The sequence below is a fragment of the Astyanax mexicanus genome, chromosome 15 (genome assembly GCF_023375975.1).
Source record: "Astyanax mexicanus isolate ESR-SI-001 chromosome 15, AstMex3_surface, whole genome shotgun sequence".
NCBI classification, from domain to species: Eukaryota; Metazoa; Chordata; class Actinopteri; order Characiformes; family Acestrorhamphidae; genus Astyanax; species Astyanax mexicanus.
Genome location: NC_064422.1, coordinates 9513582 through 9535440, shown reverse-complemented (window position 1 = coordinate 9535440; position 21859 = coordinate 9513582). Strand labels below are relative to the sequence as shown.

At 36.9% G+C, this 21859-nt stretch overlaps 2 protein-coding genes across 3 annotated transcripts; one reads left to right on the top strand and one right to left on the bottom strand.

The window, feature by feature from the left end:
* Positions 1-3705: 3705 nt before the first annotated feature.
* On the top strand, positions 3706-7402 carry LOC103024821 (insulin-like growth factor-binding protein complex acid labile subunit). Its single transcript, XM_015603206.3, has 2 exons — positions 3706-4333; positions 5440-7402. The coding sequence occupies exons 1-2, from the start codon at positions 4058-4060 to the stop codon at positions 6220-6222; spliced, it is 1059 nt and encodes a 352-aa protein (XP_015458692.3). The 5' UTR covers positions 3706-4057; the 3' UTR covers positions 6223-7402.
* Positions 7403-9245: 1843 nt separating this feature from the next.
* On the bottom strand, positions 9246-16049 carry tmem101 (transmembrane protein 101). 2 transcript variants are annotated; one of them, XM_015603207.3, is made up of 4 exons: positions 15877-16049; positions 12831-13011; positions 11769-11885; positions 9246-11421 (listed from the first exon to the last, which is right to left on the bottom strand). In XM_015603207.3, exons 1-4 carry the CDS (start codon positions 16005-16007, stop codon positions 11113-11115), a joined length of 738 nt encoding a protein of 245 aa, XP_015458693.1. In that variant the 5' UTR covers positions 16008-16049; the 3' UTR covers positions 9246-11112. The 2 variants fall into 2 exon arrangements, with proteins under 2 accessions (XP_015458693.1, XP_007239813.1); XM_007239751.4 differs by having other exon boundaries at positions 11739-11885; positions 15877-16045.
* Positions 16050-21859: the final 5810 nt, after the last annotated feature.

The following is a 21859-nucleotide window of genomic DNA, read 5'->3' as shown; positions in this document are numbered from 1 at the left end:
TTTTCACAAGGGCTGACACAAGGTGAAAATGTTTTACTTTTGCAAACTGCATGTATGTTAGTGTGAAAGAAACAAAAAAGGATGTCGAACATCTAGTCTAGATTTTGCAGATTCTGTAGAGACTCAACACTTATATTCATTTTTAAGTCAGAAACACTTTGAGCTAAATATGAAGGTGGCGAACGCATCCAAGAAAGGCTTGGCACAGAACAGCACAGTAACTCAAACAGTCTGTTTAATTCCCAGGGATAAAGAGAGGCTGGAAAATAGTTGTTTAAAAATGAATTATGAGGATTAACGGAACATAAAACCACACAAAATACTGAATGTGGGCCAATTTTTTTTTTATAAGAACAAGAAATGCGAGTGTGCACCTTTAATATGCAGGAATAATATGCCCCCTCTCCTAGTGAAGCACAGAAATAGCAGCTGACTGTAATTAGCACCCCCTTGTGGGGAATCGGATGTTTTAGAGCAGTGGTGCTTAAACTGTGGTACGGGTCCCACGGGTGCTACTTGAAGCATCTCAAGAACACAGTGGATCAACACCAGCAGATGACATGTCTCTCCAAACCATCACTGATCATCAGTAAATTTTACATTTTATTTGTAAATTAGGAGAGCAGAGTCTGGAGGAAGAGTGGAGAGAGGAACACAGTCCAAGCTGCTCAAGGTCTAGTGTAAAGTTTCCACCATTATTGATAAAATATCATCATATTGCCCAGCTCTAGGAAGCAGAATGAAAAATATAAAGTAAAATAAATATTTGCTGAAAAAAATAGCTGAATATGCAGCAAGTAGCACCCCCACACAGACATGAACATCAAAGAGAATTGTATAAAATATACAAAAAATATTTAAAATGAAGATTACAGTAAAGGTTAACATTCTTCTATACAGATCTGGAAAAAAATGAATAGACCACTTTAGTTTCTGAATCAGTTTCTCTGATTTTGCTATTTATAGGTTTATGTTTGAGTAGAATTTGAGTAACATTTTTGTTTTATTCTATAAACTACAGACAATATTTCTCCCAAATTCCAAGAAAAATATTGCCATTTAGAGCATTTATTTGCAGAAAATGAGAAATGGCTGAAATAACAAAAAAAGATGCAGAGCTTTCAGACTTCAAATAATGCAAAGAAAACAATTCAAAGAACTTAGAATAACCCTGGTTTTTAATCACAGTTTTCATGCATCTTGGCATGTTCTCCTCCACCAGTCTTACACACTGCTTTTGGATAATTTTATGCTGCTTTACTTCTGGTGCAAAAATTCAAGCAGTTCAGTTTGGTTTGATGGCTTGTGATCCTCCATCTTCCTCTTGATTATATTCCAGAGGTTTTCAATTTGGTAAAATCAAATAAAACTCATCATTTTTAAGCAGTCTTTTATTTTTTTCCCGGAGTGAATCTTGTAATTCCCGAGAAATATATCGATAGTGTTTGCATTGAATTTAGACTATTTAAACTAAGCTGCAAATACAAAAGGCACGCTATATTGATATTGACTTATATTAGTAACATAATTATACGGCAACTTAGAAGTTCATTAAGCAGTTTATCAAGGTGGGGTTCTGACATAAGCCTTAACTACACTGAGCTGGACAATGAAACATTTATGAGCTACTCTAGAGCTAAAATCTTACCTGGCGTGCTGGTCAGTATAATGTTTTAACGGTTCATGAATAAGTCATGAAGCTGACAGCCTTGCTTCTGAAACCGACCTGGCCTATTGTGTTACTGCTGACGCTGATCTTTAAAGTCTCCAACTGGTGACGTAAATCAAAGACTGGCGGCAGGTATAAGCCGTGTCTCGACTTTTCCACTGCAAGGTGTGAGTTTATTTACAGCAAATCCGATCCATCCGGGGTGTTTTATTCATGCATTCCTGCCAGGAGCTCTTTTCTTTCTCTAATGATGTAAAGAGTCTGAAGAGCACTGGAGCACTATCTGGGTTCCTCCATTGTGGTTAATGTTTAGACTTCTGCTGAACTTGTATGAACGTCTTAGATGGCCTGCCTCATTAGTGAAATAGTGTGGGCAAGTGTTTCTCTAGCTGTAACTAAAACTCCAGTGAAGAGCCCAGTCAGTGTGGGAGAAGAACCGGTAAAGAACTGAAAGGACATCCTAAAGATGAGCTTCTGAATCTTCTAAAGGTCTACTGTTTTCACATTGCTTGCTTCATCTTAAAAGTAGATGAAACCGTTCTTGTCTTCTGAACTACCGCTGAAGAACCATTTTCTCTGGCTCACAGTGATTTGGCTTTACAGTGAAGAGCACCAGCCTGAAGCTCATGGTGAGTATCTCAAAAGTGTTGATTGAAATGTCTGATCCGCTGATGTGGGATTCTGTGGAAGTAGTTAAAACTTCTCCAATATGGGTATTTTAATTAAATAACTTGGGCAAGTATGTATTTTAGCACCCATGACGAGCACAATCCGTTTGGTAGAAAAAAGAGTGAATAACTAGAAAAAGACAATTGTAAAAGTCTAAACATGAAATGCAGTGGTTCTTAATGCTGGTCCTTAAAGCATCTTGTCTTGCACATTTTAGTGTTTGGAAGAAGGGAAAGGTCCACAGTAGGACTGTCCTATGAAAACCTTTTCTGAGTAGTCTGTGGGTCACACATATGGAACAGCATAACGAGGCTTTGTGGTGATGCCGCGCACAAATGTCACATGATAACATTGTAGCACAGAATTTGTGATTTTTCCATGAGTGAAGATTTTAATTTCAAAATTTATTGTTGGTGATTTGTGGGTAACCAAGGGTCAGTAAGGAAACATCAGTTTTGCCTTCATAGTCACTCAAACCTTTGGCTGCATTTCATGTCAGAACAGCCTTCTGCTTTCTTTTATTGATGATTATGGATTACAGCCAATGACAACCCAAAAGTCAGTGTCTCAGAAAATTAGAATGTGGGCAGTGTGCCAAGTTCTGCTGGAAAATGAAATCCGCGTCTCCATAGAAGTTGTCAGAATAGAGAACATTTTTTAAAGTTGAATTTTTATCCCATTTTCTCCCTAAATTACATAGCCAAATACTCAACCCACTCATTAGGACTCCCCCTATCACTAGTGATGCCCCAACACCAGGAAGTAAGACTCACATGTGAAGTACATGTGATGTACATGTGCTGCTGATGCTGCATTTCTGAGTAGCATCACTGCATATGGAGGAAAGCGCAGCGACTCGGTTTCGATACATCAGCTCACAGGTGCAGCCTTGTGCTGATTAACATCATCCTAGGAGTGATGAGAGGAAAGAGTGCCATCTACTGTACCCAAAGCCAATTGTGCTCTCTCAGGGCTCCGGTAGTCGATGGCAAGCTACATAAACAGGATTCGAAGAAATTTTTGGGTAACTGAGGGTCAGTAAGGATACATCAGTTTCACCCTCGAAATCACTCAAACCGTTGGCTGTTTTTCATGGTTATATACGAAAAATCCTTTATTTTGGAACGGCCTTCTATGATGTAGTGGCTTTGTTTTATAGACCTAATATTTTTTTCAATATTGTAATGAATCTGAAAAGAGCTCTAAAAGTTTCACATGTTGTGAAAACACTGGATTACACAGTCTGTTAGAAACAGAATGAATGGAAAGATGTTGACTCATTTGATTACTTTCCCTTTGCATCTGAATTCTGGAGCATGAGCACAATTGCTAATGACCTGCTCAAATAAATAAAGAATAATCCCACCATCTGTACACACATCTGCCCAGCACTGTTGTTTGACATGATATGGACTGACTAAAAAGTCTTATTGTGCAAAATGGTCAGTAGATTAAGGGATTAAGCTTTTTATATAATTTCTGCTATTTTATGTAATGCCCTGACAAATCCACTCTTTGGAACCAATCAGACTGGCTTGTTTAATTCTTTCCTGCAGACACACATTTGGTTTTTGTAGCACAGAAAAGAGCAGCAACACTGGCTTCTCCTTGACTTCGGCAGTGACCTGTTCCAGCGGTCTTCGGGAGCTTTCACTTTGAAGGATGGACAAGACTGTCTAGAAGGATCCATCATTGACTCATTGACGCTGTGGGCTCAGAATGATTAGGGTCATCTGTCTTTTGCTTCTGGCCTTATATCTGGTGACGGGCTCCAAGCTGTGTCCTCATCACTGCCTGTGTTACGAAAACTCAGACCTGGTGGACTGTCGGGCCAGAGGCTTCACGGTTTTCCCACATGGCATCCCTCATGGAACCTGGCTCCTGGACCTCAGTGAGAACAGACTGTATGAGCTGAAGAGCTCCACGTTTACTGGGATTTGGGCACTGCGCATCCTCCTGCTTCAGAACAATGCCATCCAGGCAATGCAGCCGCAGGTGAGTACTGTATAATAAGATCTGTGTTTTTTAAAGAACAATTTGAACAGGATCACTACTCCTTGGACGTGAGATGTTTAGAAAGCCCTTTGTTGATCAGGCTCATTTAATCTTTCACAAAGTAGAAATACGGGGCAAGTTTAAACATTATATCCATATACAGCTCTGGAAAATAATAAGAGACCACTTAAAATTATGAATTTCTTTGATTTTCCCAAATTGAAAACCTCTAGAATATAATTAAGAGGAAGGTGATCACAAGCCATCAAACCAAACTGAACTGCTTGAATTTCTTGCACCAGGAGTAAAGGCATAAAGTTATCCAAAAGCAGTGTGTAAGACGGGTGAAGGAGAACATGATGCCAAGATGCATGAAAACTGTGATTCAAATCCAGGGTTATTCCACCAAATATTGATTTCTGAACTTGTTTTCTTTGCATTATTTGAGGTCTGAAAGCTCTGCATCTTTTTTGTCATTTCAGCCATTTCTCATTTTCTGAAAATAAATGCTGTCTGTAGTTTATAAGATAAAACAACAATGTTCATTTTATTCAAACATAAACCTATAAATAATAAAATCAGAGAAACTGATTCAGAAGTTCAAGTGGTCTCTTAATTTGTTTCAGAGCTGTATAATTTATTATGTATATTAGGCTTCAGAAGTCCTTGGCTGGCCTCAATGGGGTATGATACACTTGTGTTGAAGTATAAACCTGCAGAAACGCAGCTCTCCAGGAGGAGGAGGGTCGGATGTACCACTAACGTGGTGGATAGCGAATTTAAATTAATATTTTAATTATAGGTCAGTATACCAAATGGATTCCCAAATTCTGTCTGGAAGGTCCACTGTCCAGCATAGTTCAATGCTTCATTCTCTCAATACACCTAGCCACACTAATTGACTTAATTTAAAACAACATAATGTAGCATCTTTAATGTAGCAGATGCCAGCTCTGTATCTCTCAGCTTGTCCAGAAATGCATGTGCATTGTTTTTGATGTGAGGTTTCTATACAACACATTTATTTTTTCACTTGGATGCTTATGTTAAACTACTAAATGGTTTGTTTTGAAACATTTTCTAAATAAAATATCTTCCTGATCCAGGCTTTGGCATCTTTGTCTTTTCTGGAGAAGCTGGACCTGAGTCACAATGACCTGCGCTTCCTTGTCCAAGATTTTACCTACGGCTTGGCGGCCCTCAAGGACCTTCGTCTGGCCCACAACTCTCTGGAGTTCCTGGAAACCCGCTCCTTTGCCCATCTGGAGAGCCTAGAGAAGCTGGACATGAGTCACAACCACATTCGGATCATCCAGTGCGGAGCGTTCCACGGGCTTACCAGCCTAAAGCAGCTCAACCTGGCCTGGAACCAACTCTCCATGCTCCAGAGTGGCCTGCTAACCATGCAGCAGAAGCTCAGTGTCCTCCTGCTGGGCCACAATAACATCTCCAGCATTGAGACAGAAGTCTTCACCCCCTTGCACAGCCTCAGTGTACTGGGCCTTGAGGCCAATCAGCTGGGGAGCCTCAAATTCAGGACGTTCCTGAACCTCCAGACCCCCAGCACACACGTGCAACTGTCCGAGAACCCGTGGGTGTGCGACTGCGAGCTGCACCGAGTTTTCAGCAAAATCCTCCACGTTCGGCGCCTCCACATAGACGACTACTGGAACATCACTTGCCACACGCCGCCTCTGCTGGCCGGGGCGTCTCCTGCACTGATGGACAGTCAGCTGTGTATAGCAGAGACCGCCACCGTTCTGGTCATCACAGCGACTGTGATGGTCACAGTGGTGGCTGCGATAGCGATGGCAGAACGAAACCGCAGGAAGAAACGTCTGAATCTGTCAAAGCAAGGGAGCGAGTCTGAAACAGCACTGAACAAATGAGAAAACATGGAACATGAAAATCACCAAAGACTAAAGTACCAAAACAGTACTGTGTCTAGGAAACTAATGAACATCTCTGAGAAACTGAAATAGAATAAGAACGAAAAAAACAAAAAAGATTTACTTGAAATATAAGTACTGTACATTTAAAAATTTTAAAAAGACCACGCTGTTGTTTCCTTAGAAAAACACAAGAGAATTCTTGATGTCCATTCTTTATGAATGACAAGTGTAAACATAGAACCTTTTCAAAGTTTGGAGAACCTCCATGCAGTGTAAAGGTTTTTAGAACGAACCCTCACATTTACTGTAAACAGTATATAGGTGAAAAAGGGTCTGGGTCAAAGGCATTTAATATATAAACACTATACAGCTCTGGAAAAAATAAGAGTTTCTTTGATTTTACCAGATTGAAATCCTCTGGAATATAATCAAGAGGAAGATGGATAATTACAAATCATCAAACAAAACTGAACTGCTTGAATGTTTGCACCAGGAGTGGCATAAAGTTATCCAAAAGCAGTGTCTAAGACTGGTGGAGGAGAACATGATGCCAAGATGCATGAAAACTGCTATTAAAAACTAGGGTTATTCCACCAAATATTGATTTCTGAACTCATGGATATGAACTTCTTTTCTTTGCATCATTTAAGGTCTGAAAGCTCTGCATCTTTTTTGCAATTTATTTCTGTAAATAAATGCTCTAAATGACAATATTTTTATTTGGGAGAAATGTTGTCTGTAGTTTTTAGAATAAAACAACAATGTTCATTTAAATCAAACATAAACCTATAAATAGCAAAATCAGAGAAACTGATCCAGAAATTGAAGTGTGCTCTTACTTTTTTCCAGAGCTGTATATAGTATTTTTACAGGTCAGTTTTAACCCAGAAGAGCCCGATTCATTCTGCACTTTGTATATGTCTTGCTAAAGCATCCAGATCATCACTGATCCTTAACCAAATTTTATATTTGGTGGAAAATACTATGGCTTGTATGCCTGACTCTCCAGGTCAGAATGTTTCATTTGGTTATTAATGTTATCAGAACTTCATACTGTAAATAAATATTATTAGAACTTAATAAGATGTATTAATCTTGTTACAACTTCTTACTGGAAATCAATAATTCTGGTTTACTGGTTTCATGTTTCTTTCAGTAATAAAATAAACCCATTCAATGGTTCTGGTTTGGCTCCTTGGATTTTGTTAAAAGTCTGGGTCTGGCAGGTGGAATAGAGAGTCAGAACAGACGCGTGAGGGTTAGGGTGAGGTAGTCTGGAGCTGAGTGGCAGTTGGAACCAGAGCACAAAGACGCAGATTTGTTTACATCAAGCAATTCAATACCCGGTGACCCAACATGAACCCACAACAGCCGGCTTTACTTATTCATTCTTCCCTTATTTAAAGTGAAGCTGATCTTTAGAAGAGCTGATTGGCTGAGATAAGTAAATAAAGACTACTGAATACTCAACACACACTCTCACACACACACACAGTTTGTAATCAGTTGCCACAATACCTTTTTTTATGACTATAAATACTATAAAAAAAACTATAAATAAGTTTTATATTAGATTTTTTTTACTTTGCTAGAACTTTATACTGTATATTAATGTTATTTAATGTTATTATAACTTTATTCTGAATTTAAATGTTGTCAGAACTTAATTCTTGGTATTAATATTAATATAACTTTATACTGGTTATTAATGTTATAAGAACTGTATACTGGATATAAAATTTATTAGAACTTCATTTTGTATATTAATGTATTTAATGTTATTAGAACTTCATTCCTGATTTTAATGTTATTAGAACTTCATTCTAAATATATATGTTATTAGAACTTCATTCTGGATATTAATGTTATTAGAACTTTATACTGGTTATTAATGTTATAAGAACTGTATACTGGATATAAAATTTATTAGAACTTCATTTTGTATATTAATGTATTTAATGTTATTAGAACTTCATTCCTGATTTTAATGTTATTAGAACTTCATTCTAAATATATATGTTATTAGAACTTCATTCTGGATATTAATGTTATTAGAACTTTATACTGGTTATTAATGTTATAAGAACTGTATACTGGATATAAAATGTATAAGAACTTCATTTTGTATATTAATGTATTTAATGTTATTAGAACTTCATTCTGGATATTAATGTTATTAGAAATTCATTCTGGATTTAATGTTATTAGAACTTCATTCTAAATATATATGTTATTAGAACTTCATTCTAAATATATATGTTATTAGAACTTCATTCTAAATATATATGTTATTAGAACTTCATTCTAAATATATATGTTATTAGAACTTCATTCTAGATATTAATGTTATTAGAACTTCATTCTAAATATATATGTTATTAGAACTTCATTCTAAATATATATGTTATTAGAACTTCTTTCTAAATATATATGTTATTAGAAATTCATTCTGGATATTAATGTTATTAGAACTTCATTCTAAATATATATGTTATTAGAAATTCATTCTGGATATTAATGTTATTAGAACTTCATTCTAAATATATATGTTATTAGAAATTCATTCTGGATATTAATGTTATTAGAACTTCATTCTAAATATATATGTTATTAGAAATTTATTCTGGATATTAATGTTATACGAACCTCATACTGGATATTAATATTAGAACTTCAATCTGGATATTAATATAATTAGTACCTTATTCTGGATATTGATGTTATCAAAAAATCCTGGATGTTTTTATAACTTAATTATAAATATTAATCTTGTTACAACTAAATCATTTTAGATATGAATGTTTTTAGATCAAATATTAGAACATTTTTTACTTATGATTTATGAACTGAGCGGAGGCTCTTAGTATGGCTCATTTTTGCTGTTATTATTTGTTCATTGATATCAAACAGACCTGAACACAAAACTGTCACAAGTTCACAACACCTTAAGAGTCCATTATAGCCCTTCATTTAACACATAATTTTGGATAATAAAAGGATAATAAAAAAACACAATATAGTTAAATATAAAAACAGACCAATTTAATAGACAACAAAATGACATCTGATGCCAGTAATAAAGAATGCAAAAGATTGTAGTGCTATGAGTGACAGAGCATTTTCTCAACCACATTATTCCCTTTATACCTCAATATACAGCATTCAGACAGCAAACAGCCATTAACTCCTCACTCACCTTTAACATGGTAATCTACTCTTAAGACATTGTAAAACTGTCTTTTGTTTTAAATAAAAAAGAAGCTTTAACAGAATGTAAACAATAACTTTGATAAAAACAGCATATATGAAGTCATGTAGATGCTGACTTTGAAACCATTCTCTAGCTGCGTATTTTATTATAAAAAGTGATGAAATAAGACGACTGGGAAAGAAAAGAGAGAGAGAGGTTAAACTTAATTATCTAGGCTATTAAATACTGTACCTGTCAGTGTGTGGACATTAAGGTGTATTATTTCTATGGTCATTCTGAGCCAACCCCTGAGATACAGACAGCACTTCCTGCATGTCTTAAAGGAATGGTTCATTGAAACATCTCATTTACACAGATTCCACTTAAAATATCAAAACATCAATTATATTTACGTGGCTAATTTCCAACCTGTTTTTATCCACTAGAAATGGACACACTGTTTCTGCTACTGTCTTTTTAAGACTGACAATGAGCTGCATTTTGATTGGCTGCTCTGTATTAAGACTTAAGGCAGGTTTATAATTCTATAATGAGTCCCTTATTGGTCAGAATGGGGAGAAAGAAAGTAAACAGTATAAAGCTGCTTTACCTCAGTGGGAAAACAGCTTAGTATGGAGCAGCAGAGACAGTGATTGTTAATAGCTGTTGTAATTATCTGGGCAATAAATCAGATTAAACTGCACCTGTACAGCAGTTTAGCTCAAACATGAGGAGTTTATTTAATAGTGGAGTTTGTTTGGAACCAGAACTAGACCACCTTCTCCCACAGGTGGTTTGGTCATTACCCATTGCAATTACGGGTTTCACACCTGCCCACACACACAGCATCAATGATGCAAATGAACCAGAGTGGTTTTTAACTGGACCAAATAGGGGTGGTTTTAAAAAACACCCTTACTCAAAAAAACGCTTAGTACTGAAACACTCCTGAGAAATGCAGTATGATTAGATGGCCTAAACTGAGATTTGTAAAACTTTATATATTCCAATAATTTGATTTTTTGTTTTTTTATTTAGAGGAAACATTAAATCCTTATGTTGTTACAGTATTTAATGTGATGCACATATTCAAATGTGCTGTTAAAATCACGTAAACGGGAGAATTGTTCAGTTTTTAATAATGTAAAAATGCACTCCTGACAAAAAACATTCTGAATCAATTTTTGTATAGCTTATTGGATTCTAATTTTCTAGTAAAGTACATAAAAGTGTTTTGAGATGTGTTGGTTTAAAACCTCAGACCCTATCAAACTTATTTATTCACTGTTTTGTCTTCTGGACCCTTGGTCTACCACAAACTTGCACTTTGCTCTTTAAGATCCGACACCAGAAAAAAAAATCCTTATGGCACTATTTAGTCTCCTGTCTGCACCTTAGACAACCTCTAAAAACCTTTTTTTTGCTTTAATCATGAGCATTAAAGAAGTGTTAAATTGGTGCCTGAAATCTGTCGCTTCTGTTTTGTGTTAAAGACGCAACAGTAATAGAACAGACAGACAGACTACTAAAAACTGTGTGAAACTAAAACACAAACTTTAGACATCAAACCTGTCTAATCAAGATTTGGGAAATAGGGAAAACCATGTATTTCAGATTTTTCAATGAACTATTCCTTTAACCTTGGGCTCAGCATCATCCATCTGTTTGTACAAAGTAAGCCTCCTCTGTTCGGCTCCTCAACCATCCGTAGCTAAGATAAGCACCGCCCCGAAAATGCCCACGTTGTGCCCAATCAGTTTCATCTGGTTCCAGAACTCCACGCGGCGGGAGCGGTGCCAGTACCCGATGTTTCCGTCTATAAAGAGGATGACCAGCGGCAGGAGGACGGAGAGGATCTGAGAGGAAAGCTGCACGTAGCAGCCGGAGAGGTAGGACAGAGCCAGCACACCAAAGACCACCACCAGCAGCTGGACGGTGACCTCTCCTCCAGGGATGTGGTCCAGGTACGCCAATCTGTCCTCTTGGCTGTGCTGGAGGGAGTACACCTATAAAACATACAAAATACAAAATCAATATATCAGCACTGGACCATGCTCCACTCACAGTGTGACTGTTAGCTGGTACTGTATTGCTGGATAAGCTTACACAACTTACTTAAACTGCTCCTACATTCATATTTTTGTTTTAAATGCAGTTTCCTGTAAATTGTAACATACCAAATATGTACCCTAAATGTCATACAACCTTCAGAGCTCATTGGTTTGGTTCAATCTTCCTAAAACTGGCTGAAATGAAACATCATTTCATTCGATCTACAGTTTATTATAAGTTAGAAGAATCTTTGTTCCAGTGGAGCTTGTACCAGACAGATTAAGTAGATTCCCAAGAAGACCTGTCCCGTGGACTGCAGAGAGCGAGTGCGAGGTTTCTGCCGGTACACCTCCCCCGCCCCACTGGCCAGCACCAGAAATCCTCCAATGACAGCCATGGCCCTGGAGTACATTCTGACCTGATAAGAGACAGAAGAGATGTCAGGTGAGGCCGATAGAAGTTAACAGGTAACAACTAATGCAAATTACATTTCAGGCAGTTAAATTCCACCATGCAGCAGCAAAGTTGCCCAGTCTGATTAAGGTAAAACATCAGCAAGCAGCTGGTGTTAATTTACAGATCAGCATCCCTCAATCCCCTTTAATAAAAGATTCACCTGTTGGTAGACCTGTCACAATAATTACATTATTGATTTATCATACAACATGTGGACATTGCCTCAATTATTTGTGCTGACCTCACTTTTGCTTATTATGTTTCCTAGAAAGATCTGAATGTGTTGATATGTCCAATTTATTATTACAGTGTTTTTATTTTCATATTTATTGTATGTTTTATTTATTTAGGATAATTCAACACTTATATTCCAAATTCAATGTATTTTGGAATATTCCTAATAGATTCACTGCTCTACAATTGTGTAAATGACATAAATTGATCTTAAAATTAGCTTAAAAGCAATATAATTGTTTAATCACAATACAGTACAATACAATAGACAATAGATCATACAAGCAAATATAGTTATCGTGACAGAACTACTTGTTAAGTATTATCGTGGTTAAAAGATCCAAAGTAATAATAAAGGCACTTTATACTGAGTACTGAGTGCACTGTGCTGCTGAAGTTAAATTACTGCCACTATTTTTTTAAAACCCAGATCAATGATCTTTAGAAGCAGTGCTTATTTCTACAATAGCTTCACAAGATAAACTGGTCAATTTAACTGGTGAATAAATCCATAAAGTTTCCCATAAAGGAAATGATGTACAGTAAGAAATAAGACAGATGCTAATTAAAGTCCTAATTTTAGAACTGACCAACAGCACAGTTTAAAATATATATATAATCATCTGTTACATAAATTTAAAGCACTTCTAATGTTTCCCCTCCTCTTCTGTACCTTTAACCAGTCCCCATAATGGACTTGTCCACCAACGTAGGACAGGTATGTGCTGAACGCCAGCTGGATGGCTGAAAACAGAGCGAACCACCTTCTCTTCACTCCAAACGACATAAAACTGGCACACAGCACCGCTGCTCCCATGTCAACGTACAAGTATGGCACCTGAATATCCGGCTTTCTGAAAAAAACACAAACAATTAGAAACAGCCATCATAAAATAAAAGATCCACATTATTACACATTTAACTGTAGAGACAACAATCTAATTTAAATGAGCAGACAAAGCTTTTATTTTGGTAGGAGTTTTCTTGTACTTCACTAGTATGGCTGGGAGACACAGTTAAAATTAACATCCTGATGAGGAAAGTCACTGTACTGTTTTTATAATAAATATATAATGAAAGCACCAACATCACCAACATGTTTGGAAAGACTGTATATTAAACAGCTCTCATTTTAGGTCCCTTAAAAACCTATAGGTAGTAAGCCTTCTTTCATAAAAAACATTAAAGTTAACAGAGATAACTAAAGAAGAAAAGAAACTCATTTTAAAAATTATAACAAATATTTGTTTCTATAAACCTGTAAGCAAACCAAGTAGAGAAGCAGCAGCCAAAGCCAACTTCAAAAACGCTGTTTTCACAACTCGCCCACAAAGAGGAGTAATTACAGAGATGGAAAAGCAACCCAGCATGGGTTAACTGCAATCAGGAGAGCTATTTATAAACCTTCTCAGAATAGAGCTGCTGATCTGGGCTCCGTTTTTGTCCTATTTAATATAATTAAAGGCTGAATCTGAGTTTGTACTCTTTTTACTGCAAGATACCCAAAAGCTTCACTGGCCTGTGGAACCACAAGTCTTGGGCTGTGTCTCAGAGTGACCCCTCATTCCCTAACTAGGGAATTAGTTTCTACTAGTGCCCTGAGGGACTTGCTAAGCTAATCTACAGGCTAAAGTTCGCTTATTCAAATGTTCCCTTTCTAACTTAAACAATGCAACTGCTACATGCTAACTTGTGGACAGTGTCTGAATATTAAACTGGTTTAGTTCTTGTCCAGTATAGCACATGTGTTTCAGCTGGTCTTCAAGCTGACTCCACTGGTTGTTAAATTTGATGTATGTTCAACAGCTAAACTAACTCTGTCAGAATGTCAGACTGGTCAAATAATGTGGTTATGATGCTTGGCCATGTAAATTACGTTAGTCAAAATGGGTCATACCAGTTATCTATAGAGCTGGGTTATATGGTAAAATATGATTTCACTGTATTCGTAGACATGAGAGTATTTTATTTTATTATTATTTTTTATGAGAGTATTTACCTAGGGTTGCAGATAACAGTTTTATGACTTGGAGGCTGGGAGACATTAAATCTTCCGCTAAAATCTGCTGATATTTGGTGAATTATCATGTGACCTGTGTTGTGTTTGGATGCTTTCAGGAACTTATACGATATTGTAGAGTCGACTCACTGAGTTAATCGGTTCACAAATCCTGTGCAAATTCAAATCAATGATTCAAAACATTGTTTACAAGCCCATGAGGTGAACTCAGGCTCTGAGCTGGTGTAAACACAACCGGAGAGGAAGCTCAGAGACGACACAGAGCTCTCTTCAGACACTGAATTATACTTCAGAATGCATGTTTGTGCTAAAAACTGAGAAATAAAGCAGTAAAGACTCACAGAAAGTTCCTTGGAAAGAAGATTTTTGAGGAAAGATTATTATTGAGTGTTTTCCACAATGGATTAATCAAGGGTTCTTACCGGAGAGCAAGGACACTGCAGTTTTTTTTTAAATATCACTTACTTTCCAGCTCTTTCTAGCCATATATATATATATGGTTTATGTTGATGTGTTGAGTGAGATAAGACGATAAGAAAGTTTATTGTGATATGATAAAATATTGTCATATTGCCCAGCTCTAGTCGTATAGCTCAGTCAAATAATTATACTGGTAGACCAGCTAAACCAGCTTGGGCATAAAATCTTGCTAAAAAAGGAAAAAGGCTTGCTACTTAGAAAAATAGAAGAAAAAAAAAAAACAGTAGGAAAATACAGACTTATGTCTGATGTTTAAAGTGTGTCTGGGAATGCTAGCTAGCTATCAACTGGGAATTATGTGGGGATTCCCCTGAACTGAACCAGGTTTATTGTAAACAGAACACTAATATCATGTTAAAGTTGTCAAAAAAAAAAAATACTTTCCCAGTTTTTTCACAACTTTTTCTGAAATAAATGGCAAAGACATGTAAAAAGACGAAAAAATTAAGTTAACATTTAAAATGAACTCAACAGCCACATTTGTTTTAATATTATTCTTATATATAAACACAACATTGTATGTAATGTAAATAAACTGTTTCCTGTGTCTCAGAAACACCGGCACACAACGGCTTTAAATTATCATTAATAATGTTTGGACTGAAATTCTATTATAGTGTTAGCTGGTGCAAGCCTGTTTTAATTTATTAATTAAAAAGTCAAGACTTTTATTTTGACACGCCAGCTACAATCAATAATAAATAGTATATAATAATTATAAAGCATTATAATAGCTACAATTGGTTGGGTACTAAGCTTAATTGTTTTGAGTCACGAACCTGTAAACTATAGTGCACTAAGGTAACAAACAGCCCTAGAACACGACTAGCTAAATCCCTAGGTAGTGCACGAGGTCGATTTGGGACACAGCCTTTGCGCCTTCCCAAGACGAATCTTGTTTTAGTTCTAATAGAAACAATTCATAGAACAAACAAACGTTTTAAACGCACAATAACATATTTATACAGCTTATATTCCTCTTAAAAGGTGCCTAACTTATTATAGTTATTACATATTAATGTAACACTACTCATATTCCTAAACCTGGCTTCTTCTTCGCCAGCTGGCTGTTTGAATTCTTCATTCCACCTTAAACTGAGCGGTAGTTCCTCTCAGAAGCCTGGGCACCAGACTGTCCCCGCCGCGCTATTTAAGATGGACCGGAAAGTTCCAGCAACAAGCGAGTAAATGTTAACTAAACCCGAAGCGAGAGCCTCACCTCTTCACGTCAGCCCGCTCAGCGAAGAGCATCAGCATACTGAAGCAGTTCCAGAACCCGAACCGGGTCAGAATGAAGGCTCCGAGCTGAGACAGCAGCCGCAGAGCCTCCCGCCTGCTGGGAGCAGCCATCTTCACTGCGGGCGGAACCTGCCGGAGTCCGGGGGGAGAGAGAGAGAGGGCGCCCGGGGCTTCTACTGCTGCGATTACACCGCTCACCGCCAGAGGCCGCCAAACAGCAAGACTTCAATTAAACAGCAGCGCGTTTTTATTATTGATTATTTATTTAATTATATTTATTTATTTATCCTTTATTTATCCAGGAAGTCCCTTGAGATATTTTTTAGGGAGACCTGGCTAAGAAGGTAACGCCATTTTCTAGTTACAGAAAACCACAACAAGGGTGTTTACACAAAAACAATTAAAATAAACATAAATCAACATGAAAATACAAAACAGACAGAATACATTTAAGAGTAGCAGTTTCATGTTTCCATCACAGAATTATTGACCAAAGTTTAAAACTCACTTAATGAAACCATCTTATTAAGCTGTAATAAAAAAAATAGTAAAGAGCTTTTCTGCCAGTTCTTAACTCATCTTGGGAACCTTGTAGAGCAAAATTCTGGAGGAGCAAAAATCATAGCAACTGTTATGACGTGAAAGCAGATAACAAAAATATGTTGGGAATTTACTCAACAGAGCTTTATGAGTAAAAATGTACCAGTGCTGCTCTCTCCTTAAGCCTAACAAAGGCCAAGAGACTACATCATAAAGTACACAATGATGTGATTTTCTAATTCTGTAATTCTCTCTTTTTTCCAATTACCTAACTCCGCCTATCACTAGTGATGCCCCAACGCAAGGAGGAAGAAGACTAACACATGCCTCCTCCAACACATGTGAAGTCAGACTCCGCCTCTTTTTAAACTGCTGCTGATGCAGCGTTGCCAAGTAGCATCACAGCGTATTCAGAGAAAAGCGCAGCGACTCGGTTCCGATACATCAGCTCACAGATGCCTTGTGCTGATCGACATCACCCCAGGAGTGATGTGGGAAAGAGCGCCATCTACTGTACCCACCCAGAGAGAGCAAGGCCGGTTGTGCTCTCTCTGGGCTTTGGTAGCCGATGGCAAGCTGCGTGACGGGGATTCGAACTTTAATTATATCTTAATTAATTAATAAAAGTATAATAAACAATACAAAAAACACATAAAAGAAATGGCAATTAAATAAAGCCAGGAGAAAGAAAGAGGACAACAAGCAAAACATATTCAGTATTATAAAACCAAGTTACAGTATTTATAGAGAATTAGAGCACAGTTCCTGATTACAAGATGAAGACAAAGATGTCAAATAACATCTTTTACATCTTAAGACTTTCAGTTAAGACTATAAATTAAAGTTGAGTTTTAGTTAATTTTTTTTTTACACGAGGTAAAATACTTAAAATGTTCTTCCTAAGAAAAAATATATGAGACTCTACAGTGCATAATATCATTAAATAATTGCAAAAATCAGAAGGAATTTCTTTTTTAGAGATTTTCATACAGTTTTCTACAAGACAATGCAAATCCACATGCTGCACACATTACAAAGGCACAGCTGTGGAAGAAGAGTGCATGGGTATTAAACTGGCCTTCCTGTAGTCTTGACCTGTTTCCAGTAAAGAATGTTTCTTCAGTTATTCAGGATCAAACCCGCTTAATCCATTCGGGGTCACAGTGCACACTGGACACGCTGCCAATCCAGTGCAGGTCAGACACAGTCCCTCACACACACTCACACCTTGGAGCAATTTCAAACACCTCCAGTTCACCTGAGTGGCACATCTCTGGACTCTGGAAGAAAACTGGAGCACACAGAACCAGGAACAGTTTTAACCAGGTCGACCCACGCGGGAATCGAACCCGGGCCTTCTTGCTGTGAAGTGACAGTGCAACCCAATGTAGCACCATGCTGCCCTCAGTAGAGAATGTACGGTGTATGAAAACTAAAAATCTCGACCCACAACATTTGTACAAATTAAGTGTACTGAAGTGATCCAGACTATGAAGGAACATAAGAAATCATGTAGTAGTTTAAAAGTGTTAAAAAAAACCTTGCAGTTTCTGAGGCTAGTAACTCTAATTAATTTATCCTGTGCAACAGATTACACTCTTGGTCTTTCTTTACTGTGCGGTCCTGATGAGTGCCAGTTTCATCATAACATTTTTAATGGTCTCTGCGATGACTGCACTTGAGGATACTTTCAAAGTTCTGAAAATGTTTCAGTAATATGGAGTAATATTTTCTTTACTTTAATAGTTGAATAGATCTTACCATAATACAGATTAGAACATTACTCAAATAGAGTTCAGCACAGCTGTTAACTGAAAGCCTGAATTCCAGGTGACTCTACCTCATAAAACTGACTGAGAAAACCCAGCCAAGATGTGCAAAACTGATCATCTAAGCAAGAGGTGCCTAATTAGAAAAATATATGTGTATTAGATTAATATATGCATATTAATACATGAAAGGAACTTAAGCAGACAGATTATGAAATATATATGGGGTTTGTACTGTTGGCAATCAAATAAATGAATTAAAACATTTTCTAGGTTGTAGGTTCCTCGTGCTCTTATGGGGTGTAAGCACAGTAGCCGTACAATGCTGAAAAATTGTTATTTTGTGCATTATTGAGCTAAACTGTTTACTGAACTAACTGTTAGTTAACTATAAGGTTTATGTCAGATGTTGTGATAGCGAGTCTGATCAGTGGACTGACCCCTCCCCGATGACCCTCACTCTTACCCATAATCCCACTCACTGCTGCTTTGCATTAGCTCAATTACGCGTGATTTAGAGTTGTTCTTGAGCTTGGACGTGTTCAGTCTCTACAGCCTCACTCAACCTCATTTGTGAGATTAAATCAGTGTGTCCGGTCCACTGGTACATACTGATGAGCATGAGCATGTTCACACGCAATCTTCTTACAGAACAGATTCATTCAATGCGGCTTCATTATAAACTAATGACACTTTATGAATAAAGTTATATTTTCAGTCTTGCACTGATGTCCTCTCAAAATATAATATTCCTTTTAAAATATGATTACCTTAACTTCATACTAAGGTAGATAAAGGATAAAGGTTAGATATTCAGTCTTGCAGTAAGTGAATAAAATTTTATTAATTAATTAATTTTTGGCAATATACAATTTTTTTTTCTAAAATCCCTGGTCATCTACTGCTACCCCTGCTACCTTTTTTAATTTATGATAAAATCATTATCATTTCAGGTTGTTCACTGTACCTGAAGAGCTTAAATGATTTATATGATTAAAAGAACTGAGAAAATTAGAGGTGTTCTTAAATTTTTGAAAGCTAGCTTTTGGTAATTGCTATTTCCCCTTAAGCCCCATCCGGATGGTATTATTTTCTCAGGGGGACGTCTGTGAAAAATATCTCACACTTCTACTCAGTGATAAAACGCCGGCATCCCGACTGCAATAAAAAAAAAAGGAGGACCAGTGAGTTTTTAGGCTTTCTCGGTCACGTGACATCACGTTCAGTAGCTCCTCCATTTCCACTCGCTGTTTACATAGATCTCTGTGGAAATGCGCACCCAAAGTATAAATACAATGTGCAGCAGTGGACAAATAGCTATTTTATTAAACGCAAGAAGTAAAAACTCAGAGATGTGAATCCGGACAGAAATAAAATTACATACAAAGACACATACATGGTCATGATGGACGGAAATAAAATCACAGAGGACCCCCATAAAAGAGAAAATTACCCCAGAACCCCCTGAGAAACTAATACTGTTCAGATAAGATCTGCAGATCCAGATTGATTACTTTATGGTAGCTATATGCAAAGCAATGCAATGCCTTTAAAAAAAGTTATAAGAGTAGAAATGCGTAGGGAAAAAAGGCAGAAGTCATCAGTAGTTCTGAGGAGTTCAAGTAAGTTCAAGGGGAATTCCACTGACACATTTACAATGTGAACAAGATTATTTATGGGTTTGGTGTAAAACTAACCCAGTCAGAATTGTTCACAGTGGTGGTGAATAAAATCAGGAATGTAAAGCTCTAAAAGATCCCTCACAGAAAGTTACCAAGACCAAATGATAAGGAATACACTGTCTCATATCTGAGGAAATATCTGCTCTACAACATTTTAAAATGGCTTATCATTAAAATAGCTGATTGATACAGGGGCAGAATAAATGTACAGTGGTGCTTGAAAGTTTGTTATCCATTTTCCAACATGAAATAAAACATCAGATTTTCACACAAGTAGATAAAGAGAACCCAGTTAAACAATGCAACAGTAGTATTATATTTGATCATTTATTTGGAAACTTATCCAATATTGCATAATTATGAGTGGCAAAAGTACGTGATCCTTTCAGACCTCACTCACCTGTGATAATTCACATCGCCTTACCTTGCCTAAAGTATCAAATTTACATACCGCTATCCAATGATTTTGTGTTTGTATCTTAACAGCTCAACACTTGCATTTCAGCAGTGGATCCTGACCTGCACATTCACACTGTGAAGGTACGCTAGGAGCTTATTTAAGGGAACAGTAATGTTATTCTATTCCATATTTAGTTTATTGTCGGGGTGTATGCGAGCAGAGGGTGCTCCTGCATGGTTAAGATAGAATTGGGCAGCCGACTGTTGACTGTTGTCAGGGTTTTAATCAGTCAGTGGGACACACCAGCAATTTACCTGATCACACCTCACTTCTAGACCACCATGCCCATAGGCGTAAATATATTCCTAAACTCTGACGCTATTTTAATGGTGCCGGAGCAAGGCGTGAAAATAGACTGTTGACAGGGTGTAAGATAGCAACAAGTATCACAACGCGCCTTGCACAGGGTGTACGATAGGCCCCTATGTGTTTATCTCAAACACTGAGCTATTACCTCTGGAGATAAGCTCTAGGGGTCTGAATGTGGCTGCACACAGAAGTTCCACACTCTCATAACTGATTTATTATATAACTTATACTTATTTATTTTACAAGGTTCAAAGGGTTCAGAAATCCACAATGTAAAGACGCTTAAGTCACCCTGTACATAAGTATTTTCTGGACATTTCGTGCACGTTAGGCGGCCTTTCCCATCATAGAGCAGGCCTGCCCACCTGCCAGGTCTCCTTTACTAATCCTGCACAAACAAGCCTAACCCAGATCCCAAAAAAACAGCTTATACGTGAGCCCCGAGCCACAACCAGCTTAGCCACGTCTCAGCCAGACCCTCCAATGCACAGATAGTATTTACTGGATTCAGTGGTCAAACAGTACAGCAGGATTTCTCAACCCAGTAACCCTGGAGTCTCACTGCCTTGACGTTTTTAGTATGTTCCCTGATCCAACCAATCAGCTCATTAACTGCCCATTCTAGTTCAAATGATTTAAAATTAGTTTGGTAAAGCAGGAAAATATTTAGATTATGAAGGACATGGGGCCTTGAAGACCAGGTTTGAGAAACACTGCAGTAAAATACAGTGTCATCCAGGTGCGTTCTTAGTTTACAGAACTGTAAAACTGAATTAAAATTTGAATTGAAACTAATGGAAACTGATTATAATAATATTTTAAATATTTAAAAAACACGCTCAGCAAAAAAAGGTTAGTTGATTTGCCATTTCTAGTTCTTGCAAGTTCTTTTCTTTCTAAAGAAATAAAACTAAATAAAACATGCACTAGAAATGTTTCATGCACCATAGACAAAGCATCTGGTTCTCTGAATTGCCTTGTATACTTAAAACTGCTGCTTTTACAAAAAAATATTGTTTTGTAATAGTGTTTAGGTATAATTAAATATTTCAGGTATTTTAATGTGTAGAGTAATAGTTTTAGGTTTTCTCTTATTTTCTGAAAGAGGTTTTAGTTTCTTTAACAATTATATTTAAATATTTTGGGAAAAATTGAAGAAATAATGTACCAAGACAAAGTTGTTTAAAGAAATAAAACTTGTTT